The sequence below is a fragment of the Pseudophryne corroboree genome, chromosome 3 (assembly GCF_028390025.1).
Source record: "Pseudophryne corroboree isolate aPseCor3 chromosome 3, aPseCor3.hap2, whole genome shotgun sequence".
Taxonomy (NCBI): Eukaryota; Metazoa; Chordata; class Amphibia; order Anura; family Myobatrachidae; genus Pseudophryne; species Pseudophryne corroboree.
Window position 1 is genome coordinate 773,197,864 of NC_086446.1, and position 27,118 is coordinate 773,224,981.

Here is a 27,118-nt window from a genome sequence, read left to right on the forward strand (position 1 = left end):
GTGTCACTCGTCGCAGCAATCATCGCACAGGATAAGTAACTACAGGGCTGGTCTTGTTTTGCACAAAATGTGTTTGCAGGAGCTCTGCTGCACAGGCGTTCGCACTCCTGCAAAGCGAAAATACACTCCCCCATGGGCGGCGACTATGCGTTTGCACGGCTGCTAAAAACTGCTAGCGAGCGATCAACTCGGAATGACCCCCCTTTCTCCCAACAGGAAAGGACTGCTGGTGTATATATCTGACACAGAGACAATCCTTTTCTCATAAGACTTTTCTTAAAGGATATCCATCACACGGCTCTATTATTCTCACTATTTTGTAATCATCTTGTGTTTAATTCCGAATACATCGATGTTCACAGACTATGCATGGTACCAATGCAAATAAGGGCATTACTGTGTAAACATAAATATCATCAATTATATATGCATTATTGTACTCTGTTATACTTAGCATTGTGACTAATAATAGTATTTACAGATTATAGAGACATATTATTTCTGACATACCACAACAAATAGAGAGTTAGCGCAGGTATCAGAAACCTGTACAACATATCCCTACTTCTCAGGGAGCCACAGATGTGTCCTCTTATATCTTTGCTCTGTGCGCTATTAGTTGCGTTACACATGACGCGCGAGTGCCGTATGACTTAGTAGCGCCGAGCTCCTTTTATGCGATTTTTTCAGCAAAAATGCGTCTTAGACACAATGTAATGCAATAGGACGAGCAGCTTCTGCCGATTCAAATGATATGCAGCATGCCTATATTGTGTGTGTGACTGTGGCTGTATCTGCATACAAAATGCTATGCTACAGTGTTTTCCGGGAAAACACTGTAACGTGGCATTTTGGATGCAGATACAGCCGCAGTTAGACACAGAATATAGTCTAAGATGCATTTACGTGGAAAAAATTGCCAAAAAAGACACTTGGCGCTTCTGATTTCCGCCACATCATGGCGCGACTTGAAGGGCTGTTTTTAGCGTGATTGCAACAGGGATGTAAGAGAACACATCTGTAAATAAAAGTAATCACTTCATTTGATATCTGGTTCAACCAGAGGTTGTTACAGAACAATAATTTTAACTCATTTTGCACAGCTTGAGAATTCTCTGTTGGTGACAAATGTATTAAAATAAATCATTCAGTAACAAAAAATCCAGCCGTGCATTCCCGGCGTGACTAGGCGATCCGTCCGCCTAGCCCCGCCAGGAGAGCAAAGAGACGCTCTCCCGATCTAGTGAATGGGGCGCGTCTCCATCACCGGCGTGCGTGCCCGTCCGGATGGAGACCCTCTCGGTGTTATGCGCACCCAGGCACAGACCATCTGTATGTACAAAGCCTTGGGGAGAGATAATGTGGACGGAGATAAAGTACCAGCCAATCAGCTCCTAACTGCCATGTTACAGGCCAGTTAGAAACTGGTTGGTTGGTACTTTATCTCCGTTCACTTTATCTCTCTCCAAGGCTTAGTAAATAGACACCAAAATTTGAAAAGACTAAAACATAGCAGTGGTTCTTGAGCTGTCACATGGGCCTCGCTGGTGAGGTACTTAGGTCAGGCCCACTGATTCTCCAACGGTAGGGGGCAGCGTTGAGTGGAAGTTTATAGTATGGGCAGGAAGGAGTATTGGTTAAGTAGAGTGTAGTTTGTATATTCTCCCCATGCTTGGGTGGGTTTCCTCCGGGTACTCCGGTTTCCTCCCACAATTCAAAAATATTCTGGTAGGTTAATTGGCTCCCAACAAAATTAACCCTAACGTGTATGTACTGTATGAATGTGTGTGCGTGTACATGTGGTAGGGAATATAGAGTGTAAGCTCCACTGGGGCAGGGACTGATGTGAATGGCCAAATATTCTCTGTACAGCGCTGCGGAATATGTGTGCGCTATATAAATAACTGGTAATAATAAATAAATAAGTAGGGTGGAAAATGAGCAGTTGGAAGAACAGAACATACTGTAAGAAACAAGGGGGGAAAGGAAATGAGCTGGTGGTGGAATATAAACACAATTTATATAGTCAGGCCTCAATGAGCAGGCAAAATATTTCTGAAAGACCTTAATATAAGGTTATATCGACTTTTAGTAATTATACCACTTAGTGGGTCATTCTGAGTTGATCGCTAGCTGCATTTGCTCGCTTTGTAGCGATGAGGCAAAAAAAAGGCTCTTCTGCGCATGCGTATGCACGGCGTACTATTACAACGAACGATGTAGTTTTACACAGGGTCTAGCGAAGCTTTTCAGTTGCACAGGCAGCCGCAGAGTGATTGATAGGAAGAGGGTGTTTCTGGGGGTCAACTGACCGTTTTCAGGATATGTTGGGAAAAATGCAGGCGTGGCTGGGCGAACGCAGGGCGTGTTTGTGACATTAAATCAGGAACTGAATGGTCTGAAGTGATCGCAAGCATTGAGTAGGTTTGAAGCTACTCTGAAACTGCACAAAATTATTCTGTAGCTGCTCTGCGATCCCTTTGTTCGCACTTCTGCTAAGCTAAAATACACTCCCAGTGGGAGGCGGCATAGCGTTTGCACGGCTGCTAAAATCTGCTAGCGAGCGATCAACTCGGAATGACCACCTTAGTCCCATTTTGTCAGACAAACTACACAAACAAATTCCTCTGTTTCTGCACATTCAGTGCAATTCTTACAAAGTATTTCTTAGTCTGTGCAATTTATGGGGGTAATTCCAAGTTGATCGCAGCAGGAATTTTGTTAGCAGTTGGGCAAAACCACGTGCACTGCAGGGGGGCAGATATAACATTTGCAGAGAGAGTTAGATTTGGGTGGGTTATTTTGTTTCTGTGCAGGGTAAATACTGGCTGCTTTATTTTTACACTGCAAATTAGATTGCAGATTGAACACACCCCACCCAAATCTAACTCTCTCTGCACATGTTAAATCTGCCCCCCCTGCACTGCACATGGTTTTGCCCAACTGCTAACAAAATTCCTGCTGCGATCAACTTGGAATTACCCCCCATATGCGGATACTAATTAAGAAGAAGTATTTAATGTGCAAAGAAGTCTGTTATTATAATCAAATCAGTGCAACAGGAAACAATAGGGATTGTAGTGCCCCCCGGAGGTAGCAATGTGTATGGGGCATTCAGCTGAATTATCCCTGGCAACTAATATAAAATGTTAGCGTCTATGATCCTAATCTGTTTGATGTTCCCATTCTCTCTCTTGCGTTACAGCTCGATGCTGTATCACAGGATTACTACATTGATCTACTGCAGGTGATTGCTGTCAGTGACCTGAAACCTGCAAGTATCAAAATATATGACTACTATGAGCCAGGTAAGAAATACAGTACACCAACATTAAGTGATCAGATGATTGCTATGACAACGGGACACATGGAGGGTTTGATTCTGGGTTACACGTAATGCAAACACAATCCTAGACACTTGCAGTGAACGGAATGATAATATGACAATATAGCAGTACTCCGAGTGATACACATCTATGCAATCGCATGGCTCCAGTCCTCTGCCCGGGAGTGCCACCTTAATCGCTGGCAGTTACACCTACCCTATGCTAGGGGCAGGAGATACCACTGATTTCGGTGTGTACCGTGCATACACATGACTCAGAACAGGTCACAGCTCTGACCATACACCCAAGGCGCACCAATGCAGTGTTCTCCTTACGTGCCAACACCCTTTGGCCACACAGCTGACACCCAGTAACACCCACTCAGCGGGTGTGTGTGGGTGAGAGCCTGTGGTGAGTCTTGTGTATGCAGCCCATGAAGCACGCAGGGATGTAGTCATGTGACCGGCGGTTGGTATCCAGACCACTGCACAGCCTGACAGATGGCATGCAAACTGATGGGTGTGGTATGTTAGATAGACTAGACTTAGGTCGACCACTATTGGTTGACAGTAAGTAGGTCGACAGGGACTCTAGGTCGACATGCAATAGGTCAACATGAGGGTTTTTTTTCTTAATTTTTTTTTGGTGTCATTTACTTCGTAGAGTGATTGGGAACCGCAATTAGTGCGCTGTGTCCCCTCGCATTGGCTGGCTCCGCTCGCTATGCTTCGGGCAAGGTTCCTTCGCTCCGCTACCGCTGCGCTTGGCACAGGTTACTGTTCCCAATCGTAGTCCACGTGGATCGTAAAGTGTGAAAAAGTTCAACAAAATGAAAGAAAAAAAAATGTGAAAAACGCAGAAACCATGTCAACCTACTTGCTGTCGACCAATAGCGGTCGACCTAGACATTGTCGATCTAAGTCTTGTCGACCTAGAGACCGGATCCCGCCAACTGACAGGGATTATTCCCACTTATGGGTGTCCACGACACCCATTGAGTGGGAATACAACCTGTGGCGCGCGCAGCGAGCCACCGAGCCTGGTGCATGGCAAGCGCAGCGCGCCCGCAAGGGTCTTCATTGCGCTCGCCTCCCCCCCCACCCCACCCTGCCGGCAATCTGGCACCCGGGATCCCGGACGCCGGTCACCCGATCCCAACCCGGCATGCACTGTCTGACAAAAATCGCATTCAAACTTGCGCGTTTCTCAGAATCAGGCCGCCGAGTGTTCAAGGGGGGAGTCAGCGTCCAACAAATGCAAAGAAAACCAAAGTAAGGGGTTGAACAGCTCTAAACAATAATTAAGGTGTAACATAGTAGTATGAACCCAGTATACTAGTAAATCCTATAAACGTAATGCAATTTAAAATACATGAATATTCAAGAATTGTCTAGGTACGGCTTAGTACCAAAATTAAACAATTTTTTCATTGCAAATAATTTGGATAATAAAATGCAGATATAAGATAAGTAGGACACCTCATGGGTTTAGGACCTTTGAACGGCTGTGTCTATGGCAGTCCTCAAGAGAATTTGTGTTGTAAAGTCCCGGAAATAATACCCAGCAATGATATAAGATATTACCGGACTCAGTGGAAATTCCAAATACCCAGCTTTAAAAAAAGAGGCATTTGTAGCAAATTTGCGGTGGACAGTGAGGATTGCTGATGCAGGAACCAGTCAGGGTGCTAGTCCGGAAAAGGGTGCAAAGAAGTCCAAGTAGTGTCCAGAGGGTTCAGTAGGGTATTGGCTTAATGCGTTTCATTGTGGAAAATATACCCACACCTTCTTCAGAAGACTATAAACATGTACCCACAATGAAACTCAGTCAGGTACCGTTGCTCTTCTATCAGTGCTGATTGTTGGAAAGGGCAGGGTCCCCAGCAGCCAGCGCTAACACTCATCACTTCACAAAGGTAGAAACTGGCCCCAAACTCCTCACTGGTGGGACTCACTCACAACCAAAGGAATGCTACAGAATGCAGGGTGAGGAGAGGATATAATCACTATACAGTATAGTGATTCCTGCGCCCATCCCAGCCACACACTTTAGCCCAGGGAACCTGTAGTGACCCCGTGTTCTCCACTTACCTTTACAAGATGCCTCTTTTTTCCCCCCTCCTTCTAATGTGACTTTCTCCCCTCTTTTTTTGTCGGCTGAGGACCTGGTGAGGTGAGGACCTGGGGCGCTGTGCTGCTCTCCTTCTCTTGCACAGACCCAATCCCTGTGGTTGCGGCTGCCCAATCCAAGATTTCCAGGGACAGGTCACTAGGGGCAATGACGGTGCTGCAGGCACTGGGAGGAGGGGGCACACTGTCTCCTCCGGCACTGCGGGACCCATGTAAAAAAATATGTGAGCCCTATGTGTGCTTTGAACAGGGGGCCCCCTGAGAAAAGGGGGCCCAGGGTACTTAATCCCCCCACCCCTTAATCCGACTCTGGGTGAAGGCCTTGTAAAGCACTTCTAGGGATCTGGTCATCTATCACAAGGATTGTCCTCCTAACTATATTTAAGTTTGTACCTTTCAGAGGTTGTGTTTAAACCATTCCACTTCAAGATTCAGTGAAACATACAGCTTGTCCAGGGGTTCCAAAAAATGTACCTACAACTAGAACAGAACATATTACATATACATTATGTATGGTTAGGATTAGCTGCAGTTGGGCAGAGATTGTAGTGAAGTGTGTTATTATTGGGCTATAAAGGGCTGTGACAATGGTAGGGAATACCCTTATGATGATACAATCTAACCTCAAGTTGTTGAGTTGAATCAATTGTACCTTATTATTACTCAATGACATGCAACTATTTTTTTTTTAAATTTCTTTACCTCAGAGGAAAATGCTGCAATCACCTACGGCCCGTGTCCCAGAGGTAAGAAATACTTTGCCACTGTTATAGAACAAGTTTAATTATTTTAAATAATGGGAATACTGTAGCATAGAGAAATGCCATTGCTGGGTGGCATAGTGAGGGGAGGGTGAAGTTGTGGTCATTGGGAGATAATCACAAAGAGGGGGCCAGGCCAGTGTCGCACTGGGGCATGAAGGCCCCCCCGGGAGAGAGCAGAGGTAGGGGCCTAGGTTTAGGGGTGTGTCCAGTATCCAGAAGGGGTGTGGCCACCTTGATAAATACATATAGTAAATACTGCTAGTGCATGCATGATAATGTACCAGATTAGTAACAGCAATGTTCGGTAGAAAATAGACCATAGTCCTGTGCACTATAAAGGTAACATATGTATAATGTATAATTCAAGTGCACATTCTGGATTCTGATCCCTAGAGGGGGAGGTGGGCCCCCCAGGCAGTGGGGCCCAATGGGGCCCCCTGTGTTCCAGTCCAACCCTGGGCCAGGCTGCTACCAGGACTAGGAAACTTTGCACATGGTGTATCCTAAAGACTCACTAAGGCAGATCTGCAGGCAGCAGAATGCCAGTCCAAGTACCCTGCAAGCCAAATACAAGTGCCACGGGATAGAGACGGTGTTGTCCCCAAGGCCTTGGGTCCTGGATAACTGCACCACACAAACACCCCTAGTTATGCCCTTGGATGGCGCATAGTAGCGTTGTGGTAATTGGGAAGTAGTATAGATGGTGATTGAGAGATGGGGCATAATAGTTATGGTAATTGGAAAGTGGGGTGTAGATGTAATACTGTTCGGGAAGAGTTATGGGCTGGGATGTAATGAAGTCCAAGTTAGGCGGCTGTGCGGGATGCTGGCCGAACTCACCTTTTTTTAAAGGGGCAATCATTTTCAAGGCATGGTTTAGCCTTGTAAATGATTACCCGGTTAAAAAACGCCTGAGTTCGGCCGGCATCCCGCGCGGCTGCCAAACTCGGATCTCATTACATCCCGGCCGTGGTGTAGTAGATATAGTAATTTAATGTAGGGTGTAGCAGTGATGGGTATTATAAGATAAGCCATAGTAGATATGGTAATTGTGAAATGGGAAGAAACTGATTACATTAACTTAAAATCATTAATATAATTCATAATTAAAGCAATGGATTTGGCAATCTTAACAAAACCTTTTAAAGGTAATTTTTAAATGTTGAATGGTTACTATGGGTTACTATCAACTATGGGTACAATCAACTATGGGTACTATCAACTATGGGATACTATCAACTATGGGTACGATCAACTATGGATACTATCAACTATGGATACTATCAACTATGGGTACTATCAACTATGGGTTACTATCAACTATGGGTACGATCAACTATGGGATACTATCAACTATGGGTACGATCAACTATGGATACTATCAACTATGGATACTATCAACTATGGGTTACTATCAACTATGGGTACTATCAACTATGGGTTACTGTCAACTATGGGTACGATCAACTATGGGTACAATCAACTATGGGTTACTATCAACTATGGGTTACTATCAACTATGGGTACAATCAACTATGGGATACAATCAACTATGGGTACGATCAACTATGGGTTACTATCAACTATGGGTTACTATCAACTATGGGTACAATCAACTATGGGATACTATCAACTATGGGTTACTATCAACTATGGGTTACTATCAACTATGGGTTACTATCAACTATGGGTACAATCAACTATGGGATACAATCAACTATGGGTATGATCAACTATGGGTTACTATCAACTATGGGTTACTATCAACTATGGGTACAATCAACTATGGGATACTATCAACTATGGGTTACTATCAACTATGGGTTACTATCAACTATGGGTTACTATCAACTATGGGTACAATCAACTATGGGATACAATCAACTATGGGTATGATCAACTATGGGTTACTATCAACTATGGGTTACTATCAACTATGGGATACTATCAACTATGGGATACTATCAACTATGGGTTACTATCAACTATGGGATACTATCAACTATGGGTTACTATCAACTATGGGTTACTATCAACTATGGGTACTATCAACTATGGGTACAATCAACTATGGGATACAATCAACTATGGGTACGATCAACTATGGGTTACTATCAACTATGGGTTACTATCAACTATGGGATACTATCAACTATGGGATACTATCAACTATGGGTTACTATCAACTATGGGTTATTATCAACTATGGGTTATTATCAACTATGGGTACGATCAACTATGGGTTACTATCAACTATGGGTTACTATCAACTATGGGATACTATCAACTATGGGATACTATCAACTATGGGATACTATCAACTATGGGTTACTATCAACTATGGGTACGATCAACTATGGGTATGATCAACTATGGGTTACTATCAATTATGGGTACTATCAACTATGGGTTACTATCAACTATGGGTACGATCAACTATGGGTACTATCAACATCAAGCATGGGGTTTGCCTATTTTTCCCTCCTGCGTCTGTCTTACACTGACACAAGTGTTATTTCCTTGTTACTCTCCTAGGTTAATTCAGTTAGAAGATTATCCCCAGTGCTGTTTTGCTGTATCTGCTCATGTGCATGTTCCTCTATAAAGCACAAGCAGAATGTTGATATTCTGCAGCAAACATTCGGAGTACTGTGGACATTCATTGGGAAATTGTGGAAATGACTGAGAAGCTTGCATTAATCCTGGAACTATAATGGTAAAACCTGCCCTGGGCAAGATATATGTGCCGTGGTTTATGGCTTTATGTAATGTGCATTGTGGTGAATACAGATCAATCACCTGTCTGTTCCCTTTGTTTGAAATAAAACTACTATTTCATCCATTAAAAGATTTGTTATTTGTGGAGAAATGTTTGCAACCTTGGAGAAAAGAGCTGTACTAAAAAATGACTGGATACTCAAGGGTTTTAATAAAGTCCAGGAAGGAAACATTCTACAAATGAAGAGAAGTATTAGAACACGAGGACATGCACTGAAACAGGAAAAATTACTTCACAGAAAGGGTAGTGGACAAGTAGAATAGCCTCCCATCAGAGGTGATAAAGGCTAAGACAGTAGAGCAATTTAAACATTCATGGGATAGACATAATGATATCCTTACAAAGAAATAAGGATCAAATAAGGTTTGAGGTAAAAAATATGGTAAAAAAAGGGGCAGACTAGATGGGCCAAGTGGTTCTTAGCTGCCATCAAATTCTATGTTTCTATGATACATCTGATGAAGGTGTTCTGAGATCAAGTACCATCTGGTGAAAACTTTATATGAGTTTTCTTGGACAGCCACACTAATAAGGCATTTTGAAATAGTGACACATATGGTTCCCAAGTATCGTCTCCGAGTCCTAACAAGTATCCCAAATCTGTTTTCCAGTTCATGGGTAGTGAGTGGGGGTCTTCAATGTTACAATAGAGTGGTATAGAAAGGAAATGGTACCTGTCAATGGGTCAGTATATACAGAGTTTTTCCACGGGGGAAAGGTTTTAAGTTTGATAGAGCAGAAAGTGAGGAGGTTACAAAATGGCAAAGTTGTAAGTATTGGTAATGTGAGTAGTTGGGTATTCCATTTTTCCTGGATGTCAGCAAAAGACTACAGGGCAAATTGTCCTACAGCATTATGGAAGCGAGTGATACCTGCCGCCACAGAGACAGATGCCCTAGCAGGTGATTATTCCATAAAGGGGTCTGAGGAGATGGATATGCGAAGAGGGTAAGTTTCTTAAAATTATCCCAATTAGAGAGTGTCAAAGCAACTGTAGGAACTGAAAGGACGGCCCAAGGTCTGTGTTTGCGTAACAGCCAAGGCAGATGGGAGATCAAGTCTATACCTACCATTTCACCTTCAAGATCGACCCAGCATCTTAAGCAGTGAAATAGGTTGATAGAGGTAGAGAGGGGATCCTTATTTGGCTTTGGAATTGCTGTTATTGTGGCTTTTGTAGTAGTTGGGTGAAAAAGATTCATTATAAAGAACTTGGTTAAGTGGGATTAAAGTAACCTGGAAACTTTTATAGTAGGAGATTGGGAATCCAGCGCGTTTGAAGGCTTTTGCGTTTTGAGGGCATTACTAGTTAGTAATAGGGAGTCCAAGTCTAGTTGGTACAGAAGGGTCAATACAGGGGAGGCCACAGGAAGAAAAATAGTCAACAGTTTGAGGACCAATATTAGGATCCGCAGTAGTTGAGTCAGAGAGGTTGTGTAATCGTTCATAATAATTCCTTTTATAATTCCCGAAGGGCCGGGATAGCTGTTGTAGCTTTCTCTTCTTTCAACCTATTGGGTAATAGTGTGTCCCCATTATTACTCTTTTTATAGAAATACTGAGTGAGCCAGCAAAGGGACATCTTATTTTTTTTCCCGATAGGAGGGCATTGAAGTTGCTTCTAGCTGATGCAAGTCGTTTATAAAGAGTAATGTGGGAAGAAACGAGCGTTTATGAAAAAATGTGTAAGTGGCACCTGAAAAGAAATGAGGTTAAAAAAAGGTAATGTCTACAGCTCTTTTAAGAGTCTGTGTGCGGTATTGCAGAAGAATGTCTGTGAACCTATCTATCTGTTAGGGTCTCCTGCCCTGTGCTGCCACGTCGTCATGGCAACCGGGAGACAAGTGCTAGTGGAGTAACCTGAGCGCAGCTGATACTCCGGTTCGGGTCTTTTGCTGTGCAGTGGTTATAGGCTCTGTGCACGGCAGGGGATCCGGTGCTGGTTTTTGTGCTCACAGTCTGTGAGGTCTGAGTGGGGCGTGGACAGCACCTGCTTTATAAGGCCTCTTTTCAGGGTAAGCAGATGCTGCTGAATCTTTGTTGGTTAGTCAGTTCATGAAAGTTAGCCAGTACTGTGTAGCTTTGTATTTGTTTGTTGCTTACTGCAAATAGGCCTGGGGATTTGGTATTACACTCTGCCAATCCAGACCTAGCAGTAAGACTGGAGTCAGTCGTTTAGCTTGCTGGGGTTCTGTTACTACTCTGTGAACTTAGCAAGTTTGCGGCTGTATTCTAAGACTTGCCTGTCTAATCCTGTCTCACTGTGCTAGGTGTCAGGGGTCAGTTTAGTGGCAGTAAGCTAAAACCTGTGCACTGCAAGTGAGAAATAGGATTGTGGAGACTCTCCTTGTGTCTATCATTCCATCTCTGACCAAGGAGTTTACTGCCACACCCGTTGGTAACCCTTTAGGGTTTTGCTGTTGCCCTTAGCAACAGCATTTCGGGTTCTCTATGTATTAAAACACAACATCTTGCTTTTTCCATCTGTGCAGTTCTAATACAAGGGAGATACCCAGTTCCTTAGCCTCTGGGCTTCTCTGTTCACTTTGTGTGTATTTTGTTACCCTATTACCTTCTGTGTACGTTATGTCATATTCCCCAGTTTGTCTGTGAGTCCATTTGTTTTGCATAACAGTTCAAACACCAGTACATTCCTGCAGACACTGGAGTGCATAACAGTTCTGACACCAGTACTTTCCTGCAGGCACTGGTGTGCATAACATATTCAGCAGCCTAATACTCCTGTTGAAATTTTGTGGGAATATGGAGCATACCCCTCAAAATACGTTGCAACAGGTGGTCGATCAGGTGCAGGTCCTGACTCGACAATTTAATGATTTGTCCATTAAAATGCACACCTCCCAGGCTGCTGGTGGAGCTCCCGCAGCAGCAGCACCTGCAGGGGTTAAGGAGCCGAAAGTAAATCTCCCGGATCGTTTTTCTGGAGATCGCTCGCAGTTCTTTTGTTTCAAGGAGAGCTGCAAGCTATACTTCCGGCTTAGGCCTCAGTCTTCTGGGTCGGAGATTCAGCGGGTGGGCATAGTGATTTCCTTGCTACAAGGAGACCCACAGGTCTGGGCATATGGGTTGCAGCCTGACTGTCCGTCGCTTAAAAGTGTTGATGTTTTTTTTACGGCACTGGGCATGTTGTATGATGACCCTGACAAGACGGCCTCAGCCGAGGCTCAGATTTCGATCCTTAAGCAAGGGCGAAGGCCAGTTGAGGTTTACTGTACGGAGTTTCGGAGGTTGGCCCATGATACCCAGTGGAATGACCCAGCCCTGAGACACCAGTACCGAAGAGGTCTTTCTAACCAGATAAAGGACCAACTGGTACAATATCCCTTGCCTGATAGCTTGGATCAGCTCATGCAGTTATCCATCCGGGTGGATAGACGGCTGAGAGAGCGTAGGCTTGAAAGGGAGACTGAGATTTCCTTCCTTCCCAAGGGAACCTCAGACTCTGAGGAATTTTCTGAGGAGCCTATGCAGATTGGGGCTACCCGCCTCTCCTCGCGTGAGAAGACGCGGAGGAGACAGCAGGGGTTGTGTTTGTACTGTGGGAATAAAGGTCATGTGGTAGTATCATGCCCAGAAAAGCCGGAAAACTTCAGGGCCTGAGGGTGATGGGAAATATCCTGTCAGGCCAGAAGTCAGAATTTCCCAAGAAGACTTTTATCATTCCGGTGACCTTGAAGATCCTCGGTCAAACTGTCAAGACTGAGGCCTTTGTGGACAGTGGGGCCGACGGGGTTTTTATGGACCGCCAATTCGCCCTGAAACACTCTGTTCCCTTAGTACCCTTGGCATCGGAAATTGAGATTTGTGGGTTAAACGGGGAACCATTATCCCAAGGTAAAATTACCTCTTGCACTAGCCAGATTTCTTTGTTTATTGGAGCCACACACTCTGAAAAATTGTCCTTTTATGTGACTGTCTGTACTTTTGCCCCATTGGTGTTGGGGTTACCCTGGTTAAGGGCCCACAATCCTCAATTTGACTGGGTCTCTGGGGAGATTCTTAGTTGGGGTACTGATTGTTTCAGGAGTTGCTTGAGTCTTCCAGTCAGGCTCTCGCAGCTAAGTTTGCCAGGATTGCCAGGGTGTTATGCAGATTTTGCGGACGTGTTCTCCAAAAAAGTTGCAGAGGTACTACCTCCCCATCGCCCCTATGACTGTGCCATTGATTTGTTGCCAAATGCTAAGCTTCCCAAGAGCAGGTTGTACTCCCTGTCACGTCCTGAGACTCAGGCTATGGCAGAGTACATTCAGGAGAACTTGGCTAAGGGATTTATCAGACCTTCACAGTCTCCAGTTGGGTCGGGGTTCTTCTTCGTGGGTAAAAAGGACGGTTCGTTGCGACCCTGCATCGACTTCAGGGAATTAAACTGTATCACGATTAAAAACTCATACCCACTGCCTCTCATTTCGGTCTTGTTTGACCAGCTTCGTACTGCCACCATTTTTTCTAAGATTGACCTACGCGGTGCGTACAATCTAATCCGAATAAGAGAGGGGGATGAATGGAAGACTGCCTTTAATACCCACTCAGGGCATTATGAATATTTGGTGATGCCTTTTGGGCTCTGTAATGCCCCGGCAGTCTTCCAGGATTTCATGAATGATGTGCTCAGGGAATATTTGGATAGATTCTTAGTTGTATACTTAGATGACATCCTAATCTTCTCCCATTCCCTGGAGGAACATCGGAAGCATGTACGCTTAGTCCTCCAGAAACTCAGAGACCACCGGCTTGGGGCGAAGCTGGAGAAGTGCGAATTTGAAGTTCAGCAAATCGCATTTCTAGGATATATTATCTCCCCAGAAGGTTTCCAAATGGAGGGTTCCAAGGTACAGGCAGTCCTGGATTGGGTGCAGCCCACTAGTTTGAAAGCGCTTCAGCGTTTCCTGGGCTTTGCGAATTTTTATAGACGATTTATCGCTGGATTTTCGTCTATAGTGGCGCCCTTGGTGGCACTCACTAAGAAAGGGGCGGATGTTGCTCACTGGTCTTGTGAGGCTAAAGCGGCTTTTGCCCGTCTCAAAAGGGCATTTGTTTCGGCCAAGGTGCTGCGACACCCAGATCCAGAGCGTCCTTTTGTGGTGGAGGTGGATGCCTCTGAGATGGGTATTGGGGCAGTGCTTTCTCAGATGGGAGTGTCTGATAATCGCCTTCATCCCTGTGCTTACTTTTCCCGTAAATTTTCGCCTGCCGAGATGAATTATGACGTGGGTAACCGGGAATTGTTGGCTATTAAGGATGCACTCGAGGAGTGGAGACACTGGCTTGAGGGGGCTAAGTTTGTGGTCTCAATTCTCACTGACCATAAGAATCTGGCATATTTAGAGTCAGCGAAGCGTCTCAATGCCAGGCAGGCACGATGGGCTTTGTTTTTTGCTCGCTTTAATTTTTTGATAACATATCGCCCTGGGTCAAAAAACATCAAGGCTGATGCGCTCTCGCGGAGTTTTGCTCCAATCCAGGAGACCACCGAGGAGCCGTTGCCCATTGTTTCCCCATCATGTATTAAAGTGGGCATTACCCAGGACCTCTTATCATTAGTCCTTAGAGCACAGGAGCAGGCTCCTCCAGACCTTCCGGTAGGTCTTTTGTTTGTGCCTCCTAGGTTAAGACAGCGAGTGTTCCTGGAATTCCATGCCAAGAAGTCGGCAGGTCACCCGGGTATTGCCAGAACTCGGGAGTTGCTATCTAGGGCGGTGTGGTGGCCCTCGGTGGCTAAGGATGTGGATCAGTGGGTTCGGGCATGTGACATCTGTGCCCGAAATAAGACTCCTAGAGGGGTTCCTGTTGGCCCATTACATCCACTCTCTATCCCATCTAAGCCATGGACCCACATTTCTATGGATTTTGTGGTGGACTTGCCCAAATCCTCGGGGATGACAGCCATCTGGGTTGTCGTTGACAGGTTTTCGAAGATGGCGCACTTCGTTCCACTGGTTGGGCTGCCATCAGCCAGACGCCTGTCTGAATTATTTATGCTGCATGTTGTGCGTCTCCATGGGTTGCCACTTGATGTGGTCTCTGACCGCGGATCCCAGTTTGTGGCCAAATTCTGGAGGGCATTTTGTTCCGATCTCCAGATTTCTGTCAGCTTGTCGTCAGGCTACCATCCGCAGTCTAATGGGCAGACTGAAAGGGTGAACCAGTCCTTGGAGCAGTTCCTCAGGTGTTATGTCTCCAAGTGTCAGACTGACTGGGTTGCTCATCTGTCCATGGCGGAGTTTGCCTATAACAACGCGGCTCACTCTGCTACAGGGATCTCTCCCTTCCTTTGTGTGTATGGGCATCATCCTAAGGCCAATTCTTTTGACCCCCTGGACTCCACGCCTGGTGGTTCCTCTGTGGTTTCGGTCCTTAGAGGTATTTGGCGGAAAGTGAAGAAAGCCCTTGTGTCTGTGTCATTAGTGACCAAAAGGGTTTTTGATAAGCGGAAAAGACCCTGCAGCTTCAAATTAGGAGACTTCGTCTGGTTGTCTACCAAGAATTTGAAGTTGAGACAGCCATCTCATAAGTTAGGGCCCCGGTTCATCGGCCCTTATAAGATCACCAGGGTTATCAATCAGGTGGCATTTCAGTTAGATCTGCCCCGTTCTTTGGGTATCAATAAAACATTTCATTGTTCCCTTTTAAAACGGGCGATTAGTAATCCTTCTTCCAGTGGAAGACCTTCCCCTCTTCTGATACGTGGCCAGAGGGAGTTTGTTGTTGAAAGGATTCTTGACTCCAAGGTGGTTCGGGGTCGGCTGTCATTTTTGGTGCACTGGAAGGGGTATGGCCCGGAGGAGCGGTCGTGGGTGCGCAGTTGTGATCTTCATGCCCCCAGACTGATACGCTCTTTCTTCTCGCAGTTCCCCGATAAACCCGGTGGTAGGGGTTCTTTGACCCCTCGTCAGAGGGGGGGTACTGTTAGGGTCTCCTGCCCTGTGCTGCCACGTCGTCATGGCAACCGGGAGACAAGTGCTAGTGGAGTAACCTGAGCGCAGCTGATACTCCGGTTCGGGTCTTTTGCTGTGCAGTGGTTATAGGCTCTGTGCACGGCAGGGGATCCGGTGCTGGTTTTTGTGCTCACAGTCTGTGAGGTCTGAGTGGGGCGTGGACAGCACCTGCTTTATAAGGCCTCTTTTCAGGGTAAGCAGATGCTGCTGAATCTTTGTTGGTTAGTCAGTTCATGAAAGTTAGCCAGTACTGTGTAGCTTTGTATTTGTTTGTTGCTTACTGCAAATAGGCCTGGGGATTTGGTATTACACTCTGCCAATCCAGACCTAGCAGTAAGACTGGAGTCAGTCATTTAGCTTGCTGGGGTTCTGTTACTACTCTGTGAACTTAGCAAGTTTGCGGCTGTATTCTAAGACTTGCCTGTCTAATCCTGTCTCACTGTGCTAGGTGTCAGGGGTCAGTTTAGTGGCAGTAAGCTAAAACCTGTGCACTGCAAGTGAGAAATAGGATTGTGGAGACTCTCCTTGTGTCTATCATTCCATCTCTGACCAAGGAGTTTACTGCCACACCCGTTGGTAACCCTTTAGGGTTTTGCTGTTGCCCTTAGCAACAGCATTTCGGGTTCTCTATGTATTAAAACACATCTTGCTTTTTCCATCTGTGCAGTTCTAATACAAGGGAGATACCCAGTTCCTTAGCCTCTGGGCTTCTCTGTTCACTTTGTGTGTATTTTGTTACCCTATTACCTTCTGTGTACGTTATGTCATATTCCCCAGTTTGTCTGTGAGTCCATTTGTTTTGCATAACAGTTCAAACACCAGTACATTCCTGCAGACACTGGAGTGCATAACAGTTCTGACACCAGTACTTTCCTGCAGGCACTGGTGTGCATAACACTATCCCTACCTTACTTCTGGCCATGGGATTCCTCACCCGAACGGCTGTAAAAGTATACAGAGCAGCTGATTGGTTGCCATGGGCAACTTCTCCACTGGCTCACTTCTCCACCTTTATCACTGCTTAGTACATCTCCTCCTAAGAGCTGTGTACAACTCTGAACTGTGCTTTTCATTGTGCACGCTGGAGACGTTGAGCAAATCTTTTTCTGTGTTAACATTTCTACTTAATGTAGGGATCATCTAACAAAATAAGTTTTCTTAAATTACAAGCATCGTTTGACTTTACAATGGAAACGTCACACATGTGCAATGGTGGTTTTCAAAAGCAACACCTGCTGGACAAACACCAGTCTCACATACGCCAAAGATTCAATTCCACTTACACTGTGACTGAATATGCCACACTGCGGCAAGGCGCAGGGTAATGTAATGCAACACTACATACCACACAGAGGATAGATGAGCATGGCTACATATTTAGTTTGAGTTTATACACTTTTATTTCTATGAGAAGCATAGTTAAGGTATCCTTAATGAATTTGTGAGCTTCCCACAGGGTGAGCCCACTGTACTGAGAGAAAAATAATCAACTAAAATGGATTTAATTTTTGAAACTATGGTATTTACAAAAGGGTTTTATTTAATTGCCAAAAAGGGCCTAAGGGGGTCATTCCGACCTGATCGCACTCTAGGTCTTTTCGCTGCGATCAGGTCACAACTGTGCATAAGTATGCACCGCAATGCACACGCGTGTCGTACGGGTACAAAGCGGATCGTTGCTGAGCAATGGATTTAACGAAGAATCCATTTGCACAGGAAATTGACAGGAAGAAGGCGTTTGTGGGTGATAACTGACCAGTTTCTGGGAGTGTTTGGAAAAACGCAGGCGTGTCCAAGCGTTTGCAGGGTGGGTCTCTGACGTCAATTCCGGGCCCAGACAGACTTAAGTGATCGCAGTGGCTGAGTAAGTTCTGGGCAACTCAGAAACTGCACAAACTGTTTTTGTCCCGCTCGGCTGCACATGCATTCGCACTCTTGCAAAGCGAAAATACACTCCCCTATAGGCGGCGACTATCTGATTGCAGTGCTGCAAAAAGTAGCTAGCAAGTGACCAACTCGGAATGACCCCCAAAGTGCGAGCATATCTAAAATATTGAATGTGTAGGTGAGGCTTGAGAGGTCAGACATGGATTAGGCTTAGTAGAGGAATCCAGCAAATTTTCGGAAGCCAGGGTACAGCAAAGACTCAGTTCAATTCTAGAATACGTTTGATGGGGAATTGGTGTAATCATGAGAGGAAGGGTTGAGTGCATGCCAGGTAACAAAGAGAACAAGGCCCTCATTCCGAGTTGATCACTCGCTGGCTAGTTATAGCAGCCGTGCAAACGCTATGCCGCCGCCCACTGGGAGTGTATTTTAGCATAGCAGAAGTGCAAACGCCTGTGCAGCCGAGCTCTGCAAAAACAGTTTGCGCAGTTTCTGAGTAGCTCTGAACCTACTCAGCGCTTGCGATCACTTCAGTCTATTCGTGTCCGGATTTGACGTCATACACCCACCCAGCGAACGCACAGCCACGCCTGCGTTTTTTCAGACACGCCTGCGTTTTTGCATACCCTCCCTGAAAATGCCCCCTTCCTGTCAATCTTCTTGCGGCCGTCAGTGCAACTGAAAACATCGCTAGAACCTGTACACAACCACAATGGGCTTTGTACCCGTACGTCGCGCGTGCGCAATGTGGAGCATACGCATGCACAGAAATGCCGATTTTTAGCCTGATCGCTGCGCTGCGAACAATGGCAGCTAGCGATCAACTCGGAATGACCCCCCAAATACGGATGTGCCTATTAGATAGTTAGCAAGTTGAGTAAATGAGAGAGGGAGGAGATTTATCTAGGACAGCATTGAAGTGCTCACCCACTTTGAGATACTCAGAACAGAAAAGATTGCGTTAAAGAACGGTATCTGACCTGTGTTAGAAGCATAGACATTAGCTATCAACAAATCCAAGTGTCCCAATTTACCAGTTAAAATAATGTGTTTGCCATCCAAGTCGGTGAAATGAATTGCTGCATGAACGAAATGTTATTATTGATTAATATTTCAACTCCTTTATGTTTAATTGACTAGAGGAATACAATACAGTGTTACTAGAGGAATACAGGGGGTCATTCCGAGTTGTTCGCTTGTTATTTTTTTCTCGCAACGGAGCGATTAGTCGCGAATGCGCATGCGCAATGTCCGCAGTGCGACTGCGCCAAGTAAATTTGCTATGCAGTTAGGAATTTTACTCACGGTTTTTTCTTCGTTCTGGTGATCGTAATGTGATTGACAGGAAGTGGGTGTTTCTGGGCGGAAACTGGCCGTTTTATGGGTGTGTGCGAAAAAACGCTACCATTTCTGGGAAAAACGCGGGAGTGGCTGGAGAAACGGAGGAGTGTCTGGGTGAACGCTGGGTGTGTTTGTGACGTCAAACCAGGAACGAAACTGACTGAACTGATCGCAGATGCCGAGTAAGTCTGGAGCTACTCAGAAACTGCTAAGAAGTGTCTATTCGCAATTCTGCTAATCTTTCGTTCGCAATTTTGATAAGCTAAGATTCACTCCCAGTAGGCGGCGGCTTAGCGTGTGCAAAGCTGCTAAAAGCAGCTTGCGAGCGAACAACTCGGAATGAGGGCCACAATACAGATCTTAGGGGGACATTTACTAAGCAGTGATAAGAGCGAAGTCAGCCAGTTGAGAAGTTGCCCATGGCAACTAATCAGCACTGAAGTATCATCTATAATTTGCATACTATAAAATAATTCAGAGCTGCTGATTGGTTCATGGGGCAACTTCTCCACTGGCTCACTTCTCCGCTGTTATCACTGCTTGGTAAATGTCCCCCTTAGATTGTAGGGATGGGTGGGTGTGTGGGGGCCCAAAAGTGAGTCTCTTGTAGTAAAACTACTGTATTGCTTTAAGGTTACGAATAGAATGAAACAGTAAAGCATGCATTTGAGGGGTATCTAGACCTCTGACATTCAGAGTAGCAATGGTTAAAGGTATCAGGGAAAGCATGAAGAAAAGAACTAGGTTAGGGTGGAAGTGAGTATCTGAAACTCCCCGACTCACTTTAGGGGTACGGGAGGGAGGGCAAACGAGGCAAGAAAGGAAGGAAGCAAGGGAGGAGTCCAGGTGCGGAATCCCCATGTCCAGTGGAGGAAAACAAACACAGAAATTAAGACTATAGAGTCCATAGAGGTATAAGAGAATTAACTTGTACAACCTCTAAGAGCTATGAGAACAGCAGAAATGTACAGAAAACCAATTTACAGTACATACGAGGTATAAGGGACTATACAAGTGCAGAGACGTATAAAGAACAAAATGGGGCCAAAACCCCCTGGGTATATGCTAAAAATAAGGGCAAGTTTTATGACTGAGAAAAGAAAGAAAAGTAATTGTCTACCAAATCATTCATGTAAAAGGAAGTGATCCAACACAAGGGCTGAAAAGAGAAAAAAAGAGAAATGCTGAGGAAGCAGGAAATTTAAAGAAATAGAAAACAGTGAACCATACAAAGAAGCTGGATGACAACATCCCAATAACACAGGTAAATTGGCACACCGAAATACAGTATATAGCACTTAAAGGGGAGAGAGGGCCCGGCGCGTAGAAATAATACAACAAAGTAGAGAATGAAAAATCTGCAATGCTGGGAAATCATTATCAGCTATATAAGATGAGTTTCCAGGTGCCTCTAGAGAAACCGGGTGATAAACAGTGTAAACAGCAAAAATGGCAGCTGCAGCACAACCTGTGGAAAAGCAGCGATAAACAGGAGAAAAATACAAAACATTTAAAAATAACGGTTAATCGCAATAAACATCACATACTGTTTAAAAAAGGGGTTAAAAATCCTTAGGTTTGTCCCTAAGAACCCAGTGGGTGAGGTGTCCCTGCAGAGGTAGGCCTGGTGGTGGTTTGGAGGGAGTAAGGGAGGCTTAAGGAGCTCCGGGGTCCCAGCTGTATACTCCTGCGGGAAAACTGGAGATAGCCGTAGTAGTCATGGCACATTAATCAGCGGGGAACAGGGCGTGGAAGACCAGGTCCATAGCAGGCATCACGCTAGTCTGATGGACTGCTGCTGGATGAAGGCTCCAAATCCCGGCTGCAGGTGGAGGATGGAGTGATCCACTGGGCCACATCCAACCTTGAGCCCGAGGCTACAGAGGGGCGAGAAGGTCACAATCTGTAGGGCCACTTTAGGTGACCCACAGCTCTGCAGACCTACTCCCCTGCTAACCCTGGATGTCGGCAGGAGGGCTGGGGTCAGCAGGGATCAAGGGCTGCACACAATGGGTCTGTAAATAGAAATACAGTGGACTCCAGTGGGGAGCTCAGGGTTTCCACGTCCTTCTCGACTGCATGCTAGGCTACGCCTCCTAAGATGCATATTTGAAGGAAAACTCACAATGGCAAAGTCTGTGGTGTGCCAAATGTGGCTATTTGGATCAATCTGAGGATAAGTGTACGCATAGGTAGTTGATGTGATGGGTAAGTCCAGTTGCCCCTCAGGGGGCAACATTCAGCAATTTAGGGGCATCAAAATTAAATTATATCTTGCCCCCCCTCCCCCCACCAACCTAAAAACATTGTTGTGCTTGTGCCCCTGGATGCATGTGAACATATCTGTAGTGAGTTCTATGTGTAGGAGGCCTCCTCTGCAGCGTCAGCTTACCAATGTCACCTGCTAACAACAGAGTAGTACCAAAATGTATTTGCAGGTGTAGGAGACTGCTTATAGACAGAGCAGGGCCAGCTCCAGGCACGTTCCAATAGAGCGGCTGAACAGGGCGCCACACTTTATGGGTGCCGCTAGCTCTGGCCGCAATATTGGAGCCTCCTAACAGAGACATACACTGCAACACAGCCCTAACCCCCTCCCTGCTAACCGGCGCTGGCTGGTGAGCCAATCAGAGCTCACGGTCTGGCAGCTGAGACTCCTCATTGGCTGCCGGACTGCAAGCCTTGATTGGCTTGCAGACCAGTGCCTAGTTGTAGCTACACAACGCTGCGGCCGCCAGAGACTAAGGGGGTAGGAGAGGCGCACGCTGCGCTCTCCTGCCTGCCCTCAACCAAAGAGCAGCAGCCTCAGCCTCCCCACACTTCAGAAGAGACGTGCGGTGAGCAGCGGGGGAAGGAGGGGGGAGGAGGATTTCTGACACTGGCGACATATCTGGCACTGGGAACATATCTGGGGACACGTGTATTTGGCATTGGGGGCATATCTGGCACTGTGCGGACATGTGTATCTGGCACTGGGGGCATATCTGGCACTATGGGGACATGTGTATCTGGCACTGGGGCATATCTGGCACTATGGGGACATGTGTATCTGGCACTGGGGGCATATCTGGCACTGGGGGGACGTGTGTATCTAGCACTGGGGGCATATCTGGCACTGTGGGGACATGTGTATTTGGCACTGGGGGCATATCTGGCACTATGGGGACATGTGTATCTGGCACTGGGGCCATATCTGGCATTGTGTGGGGCATATATGTATCTGGCACTGTGGGGACATGTGTATTTGGGGGGCATATCATGTGCATCTGGCACTGCTGGGGGGCATACCATGTGTATCTGGCAATGCTGTGGGGCATATCATGTGTATCTGGCACTGCTGGGGGGCATATCGTGTATCTGGCACTGCTGGGGTGCATATCATGTCTATCTGGAAGTGATGGGGGGGCATGTCATGTCTATCTGGTAGTGCTGGGGGGCATGTCATGTCTATCTGGCCATGCTGGGGGGCTTGGCACGTCATGTCTATCTGGCACAGCCCTACTGGGGTCATTATGTGTATCTGGCACTATGCTGGAGACATTATGTGTATCTGGCACTATACTGGAGACATTATGTGTAAGGAACACTACTGTGGCTGTTATGTGTAGGGCTACTAATTGTGTGTGTAGAGGGTGTGTGAAAAGATATTTATTTATAGTTTGATTTTATTAAGTTGCGAGGCCACGCCCACTTTTCCAGCAGCGCGCGCGCATGGGGGAGGAGGGGGTGCGCTTCGACATTTTGTCACTCGGGGTGCTAGTAGGCCTGGAGCCGGCCCTGAGACAGAGGACACCAGTACGTGCTGCTGTAGCCTGTGAAGATGACAGGAGCTCCTGAAGAAGTAAATTATATATATACTCTAGTAGTAGAAAGTCAATATAGAAAATAATAGACCATTACATGAAGACGCCTTCTGCTGCAGTAGTGCTGCGACCTGCGTTCTATGACGCAACATCAGATCACTCACACGCTGCCAGGCAGCTTACGCATCTATGGTGCCGTGCAAGGTGCCCGTCACAGAGGCCAGGACATCTCTGTCTCATTCACTGACAGTCTGCTGCCGTCCTACGTCGCAAATACCAATAACCATAGACCGCAACCCCAACTACATTTAAATTAGTCCCACTGTCTTCTGTTATTATAATTACAAATATGTATTTGTTATTAACAGCAATTTGTCTCTTCTACATCACACAGGAGGTTTCAACCCTCGGAGAATAATCTACTAATTAGATCCCACATGAGTCACTGAGAATGAAGTAACGAGCACAGCATTTACTAGAAAACAAATGAACGTTCCCACCACAACAGCTCCTCAGACTTGTATACTCACAAATACTATAGCAGTTAATAGATAAGAATAATTAGAAAGTAACAATTAGTGCAAAACAAAATGTGTACATTTTTTTAAAGAACAAACATCTAAATGGATAGCACTGTATGAAATGTAATGGTTCTTCTGCTTGAACCATTTGTTTTATTGGACTACTGGTCCAATAAATAAAACAAATAATCCAAATTGTAGGTACTTCCCTCAACTCACATGGGGGGTGGGGGGGTAATTCAGACCTGATCGCTCGCTAGGTTTTTTTTGCAGTCCTGCGTTCGCCTAGTCGCTGCCCATAGGGGGAGTGTATTTTAGCTGTGCAAGTGTGTGAACGCATGTGTAGCAGAGCTGTGCGAAAAGATTTTGTGCAGTTTCTGAGTAGCCCAGAACTTACTCATCTACTTCGATCACATCAGCCTGTTTGGGACCCGAATTGACGTCAGGAACCTCCCTGCGAACGCTTAAGCACGCCTGTGTTTTTCCAACCACTCCCAGAAAATGGTCAGTTGCCACCCACAAACGCCCTCTTCCTGTCAATCAACCTGCGATCGCCCGTGCGATTGGATTCTTCACACAAACCCATCGCTGAGCGGCTATCTGCTTTGTACCCATACGACGCGCCTGCGCATTGCGGTGCATACGCATGCGCAGTTTAACCCGGTGACTAGGCGAACACAGGACTGCAAAAAACCCTAGCGATTTATCAGGTCTGAATTACCCCCATGGTTTCTTTAATCAGTATTTACCTAAAACAGCAGTGTGCAGTGGCGACTCCAGAGGTGGGGCTGCAGCACAGTCCAAAATTCAAATAGGGGATGCACACCAACTGCCAGTGAGATCCGGACAGGTGATGTTTGGCAGTGTTTGGGGTAGCAGTTGATGTGGCTCCCCTATTTGAATTTTGGACTGTGCTGCATGATCCCGCAGACATGCCCATCGGGGTTAGCGGGCATGTGAGTGGGGAGATCGCAGGGACAGCAAGGCAGCCACCATCTTGCTGCCTGCATGCTACCCGGCTGCTATGGGGAGTGGTCAGATCCTCCTGTGTCTGCACAGGGGGTGATGCAAGGTGTTTCAGCATCCTGACACTTAACTCCACTGCCAGGTTGCTTCCTTTCCCTGACCCAAGACCGCTTCACCTTCATGCGCCCAGCTCCTGCCGGCAGAGACACCCAGACACTGGCATTGCAGGAGGAGGACATGGCTGTTGGAGTTGCTCTTTGGTGACACACACACACACACACACACACACACACACACACACATACACACACACACACACACACACACACACACACAGACTTTGTATTGTTGGACTCACGCTTGCGAATCTGGCCTATTTTGCTCTATGCTGATAATACCTCTACAGTCTCTCCTATCTACTGCCTCATGGACCCTATCATGCACCATGTACTTTCACCCCACCGAATAGTTTGCCTGTATGCTATACCTCCACTGGTTGCTCACCTTGCCAGCATCAATCTACCCGTGAACAAGCAAACAGTGAAACGTACGTTGGGGAGGTGGACCTGGTCACGATGGGCGCGCTCACGTGACCGGAGACCGGCAGGAGAGGAGATCAGACAAGCCGCACAGATGCCAGAAGCTCGGCGGCCAGCGGCGCACCACGAGCGGGCATAACATAAGTATTTTCCTCATCCCACTCGAATTTCTGTCTCCCGCTATCCACACATGCACACATGTAATTTTAACACTAATGTGCATCGGTCTCCTTGGCAATGCCATGCCAATTATCATAAAGCATTATTTATCGCTCATGTTCTTTAGGTGCTTGTATTAACAGATAGTGATAATTGACACCTGTGTGTCTTTAGGCATTCGATATCACATAATCAGGAGTAAACTGCTATTTTAGGACTTTGGTTACTAAAAATATTGTCCTCGTCTCACTCCTGATATTTCAGCACCTATTCTCATGCAGGTTTCACACAAGTAAAAAGCTATTGTGTATATCATAGCTAATAAATTGTAAATGATACCTAGCATATGTCTTTTTGTGGGATTTTTTTCTTATGTGTGTTTTTTTTGGGTTTATTTTGGCTTCTTCTGTGTGTTTTTCTGTTACAATCTAGACAGATACACTGCAGATACATTGTAGATACATGCAAAAGAGTTATTGGTGTAACAATTTTGTTTCAAAGACAGTACTTGTATCCTGTCAGGCACTATTGTACTAGTTAGCCTTTATGTGGACAATTGAGACTGTGATACATCTCGTCCACTTTTCAAGTCTGTCTTTTTCTTTCCCTAAGCTGATAGATCTCTATATCAGTTTATTTCCATCCTCTGTCCTACACTGTCTATTATGGTACAGTAGGAGACAAGTGGAAAGTTTTCAGATCTTTCTTTCAGCTTTATTTGCATTGTACAAAATGTTAAACAGATTTCTGCTTTGATGTTCATAATATGACCGTCACACTAATCTCTTTTTCCCTTCAATGTCTAACAGCGAGATCCAGTCAATAATAGAGATGGTTTCTCTCTGGATCATATATAAACATTGTGGCATGTCATCAGCATAACAAGGGTTTATACCTGTCTCACCCATTACAGAAACCCACGCTCAATGGTGCTGTACAGCACACAAAGAAATATACAGGCATTTCCTGCTGGCCAAAAAATCATTGACCACATGATTTAAACTAGTGATGAGCGGATTCGGTTTTACTCGGTTCTCAAAACAGAACCTTATTGGCTATCCAAAACACATGACATCCGTGAGCCAATAAGATGCCGTTTTGAGAACCGAGTAAAACCGAGTAAAACCGAACCCGCTCATCACTAATTTAAACCTACGTATACCTACATATTTGGGTTACAATTTGGTGCAATGATGGTCAAACACACATTGTCTCTCTAGTTAGAGATTATTTGGTCATTCCGGCAATAAGGTGCTTACCAATAATTTTCTACTAGCTACATATCAGCTGTAGAATTTGCCTCATCAATTTCAATCTACTACCATACCAAACCGCGCATGCCCAATCTCGTCTGATCTTGGAAGCAATATGGTGTTGGGCCTGGTCAGTACTTAGGTGGTGGACCACTAAGTAATACCAGGTGTTGTAGGTTTTTTGATGGCACTATATTGGTTATAGCACTAACTTTATATACTTGTACCTGGTGGGCCTGTTAAATAATGCCTTTCATATTCATCAATATTTTCACAGTTTAGCTTTACCAGGTGGCTTACATTGTATAGCCACTTCTTAGTTATACAACATTCTCATTTTTTTCGGTGTACCTATATTTTATTATAATATAACTAAAGGTTACGTTTTAATTATCTAATTTCTTACATTATTGTTTATTACTCAAATCATATTTGTTTCCAAGTGGGAGTGCTCCCAACAAAGGTCACTTTTTCTTGTTTTTCTTCCTCTTACTACATACGCATTGGACCTATGGGAGCACCATCGACAATCACAGTTAACATCTACTTATAGAAATTCTCTTTTAATGGTAGATGGTGATAAATTCCAGAATTACTTTCTGGTTGGTCGGTTATCTTGGAAACCTCTTTAAAAATTAAAAAATTAAAAATTATACTTAACTTATATCACCTAGTCCTGTGCGGCATCCTTAACC

General features: G+C 45.5%; 1 protein-coding gene across 2 annotated transcripts in view; it reads left to right on the plus strand.

Moving 5' to 3' along the window:
* The window catches only part of LOC135056859 (alpha-2-macroglobulin-like protein 1), a 176,405-nt gene extending 167,338 nt beyond the window's left edge, over positions 1–9,067 (plus strand). For both annotated transcript variants that reach the window (XM_063962531.1, XM_063962533.1), the window contains 3 exons: positions 3,206–3,308; positions 6,163–6,201; positions 8,755–9,067. In XM_063962531.1, the coding sequence (XP_063818601.1) occupies positions 3,206–3,308; positions 6,163–6,201; positions 8,755–8,759 (147 nt within the window). In that variant the 3' untranslated portion in view covers positions 8,760–9,067. The remainder of the gene's footprint in view (positions 1–3,205; positions 3,309–6,162; positions 6,202–8,754) is intronic.
* The last annotated feature ends 18,051 nt before the right edge of the window (positions 9,068–27,118 follow it).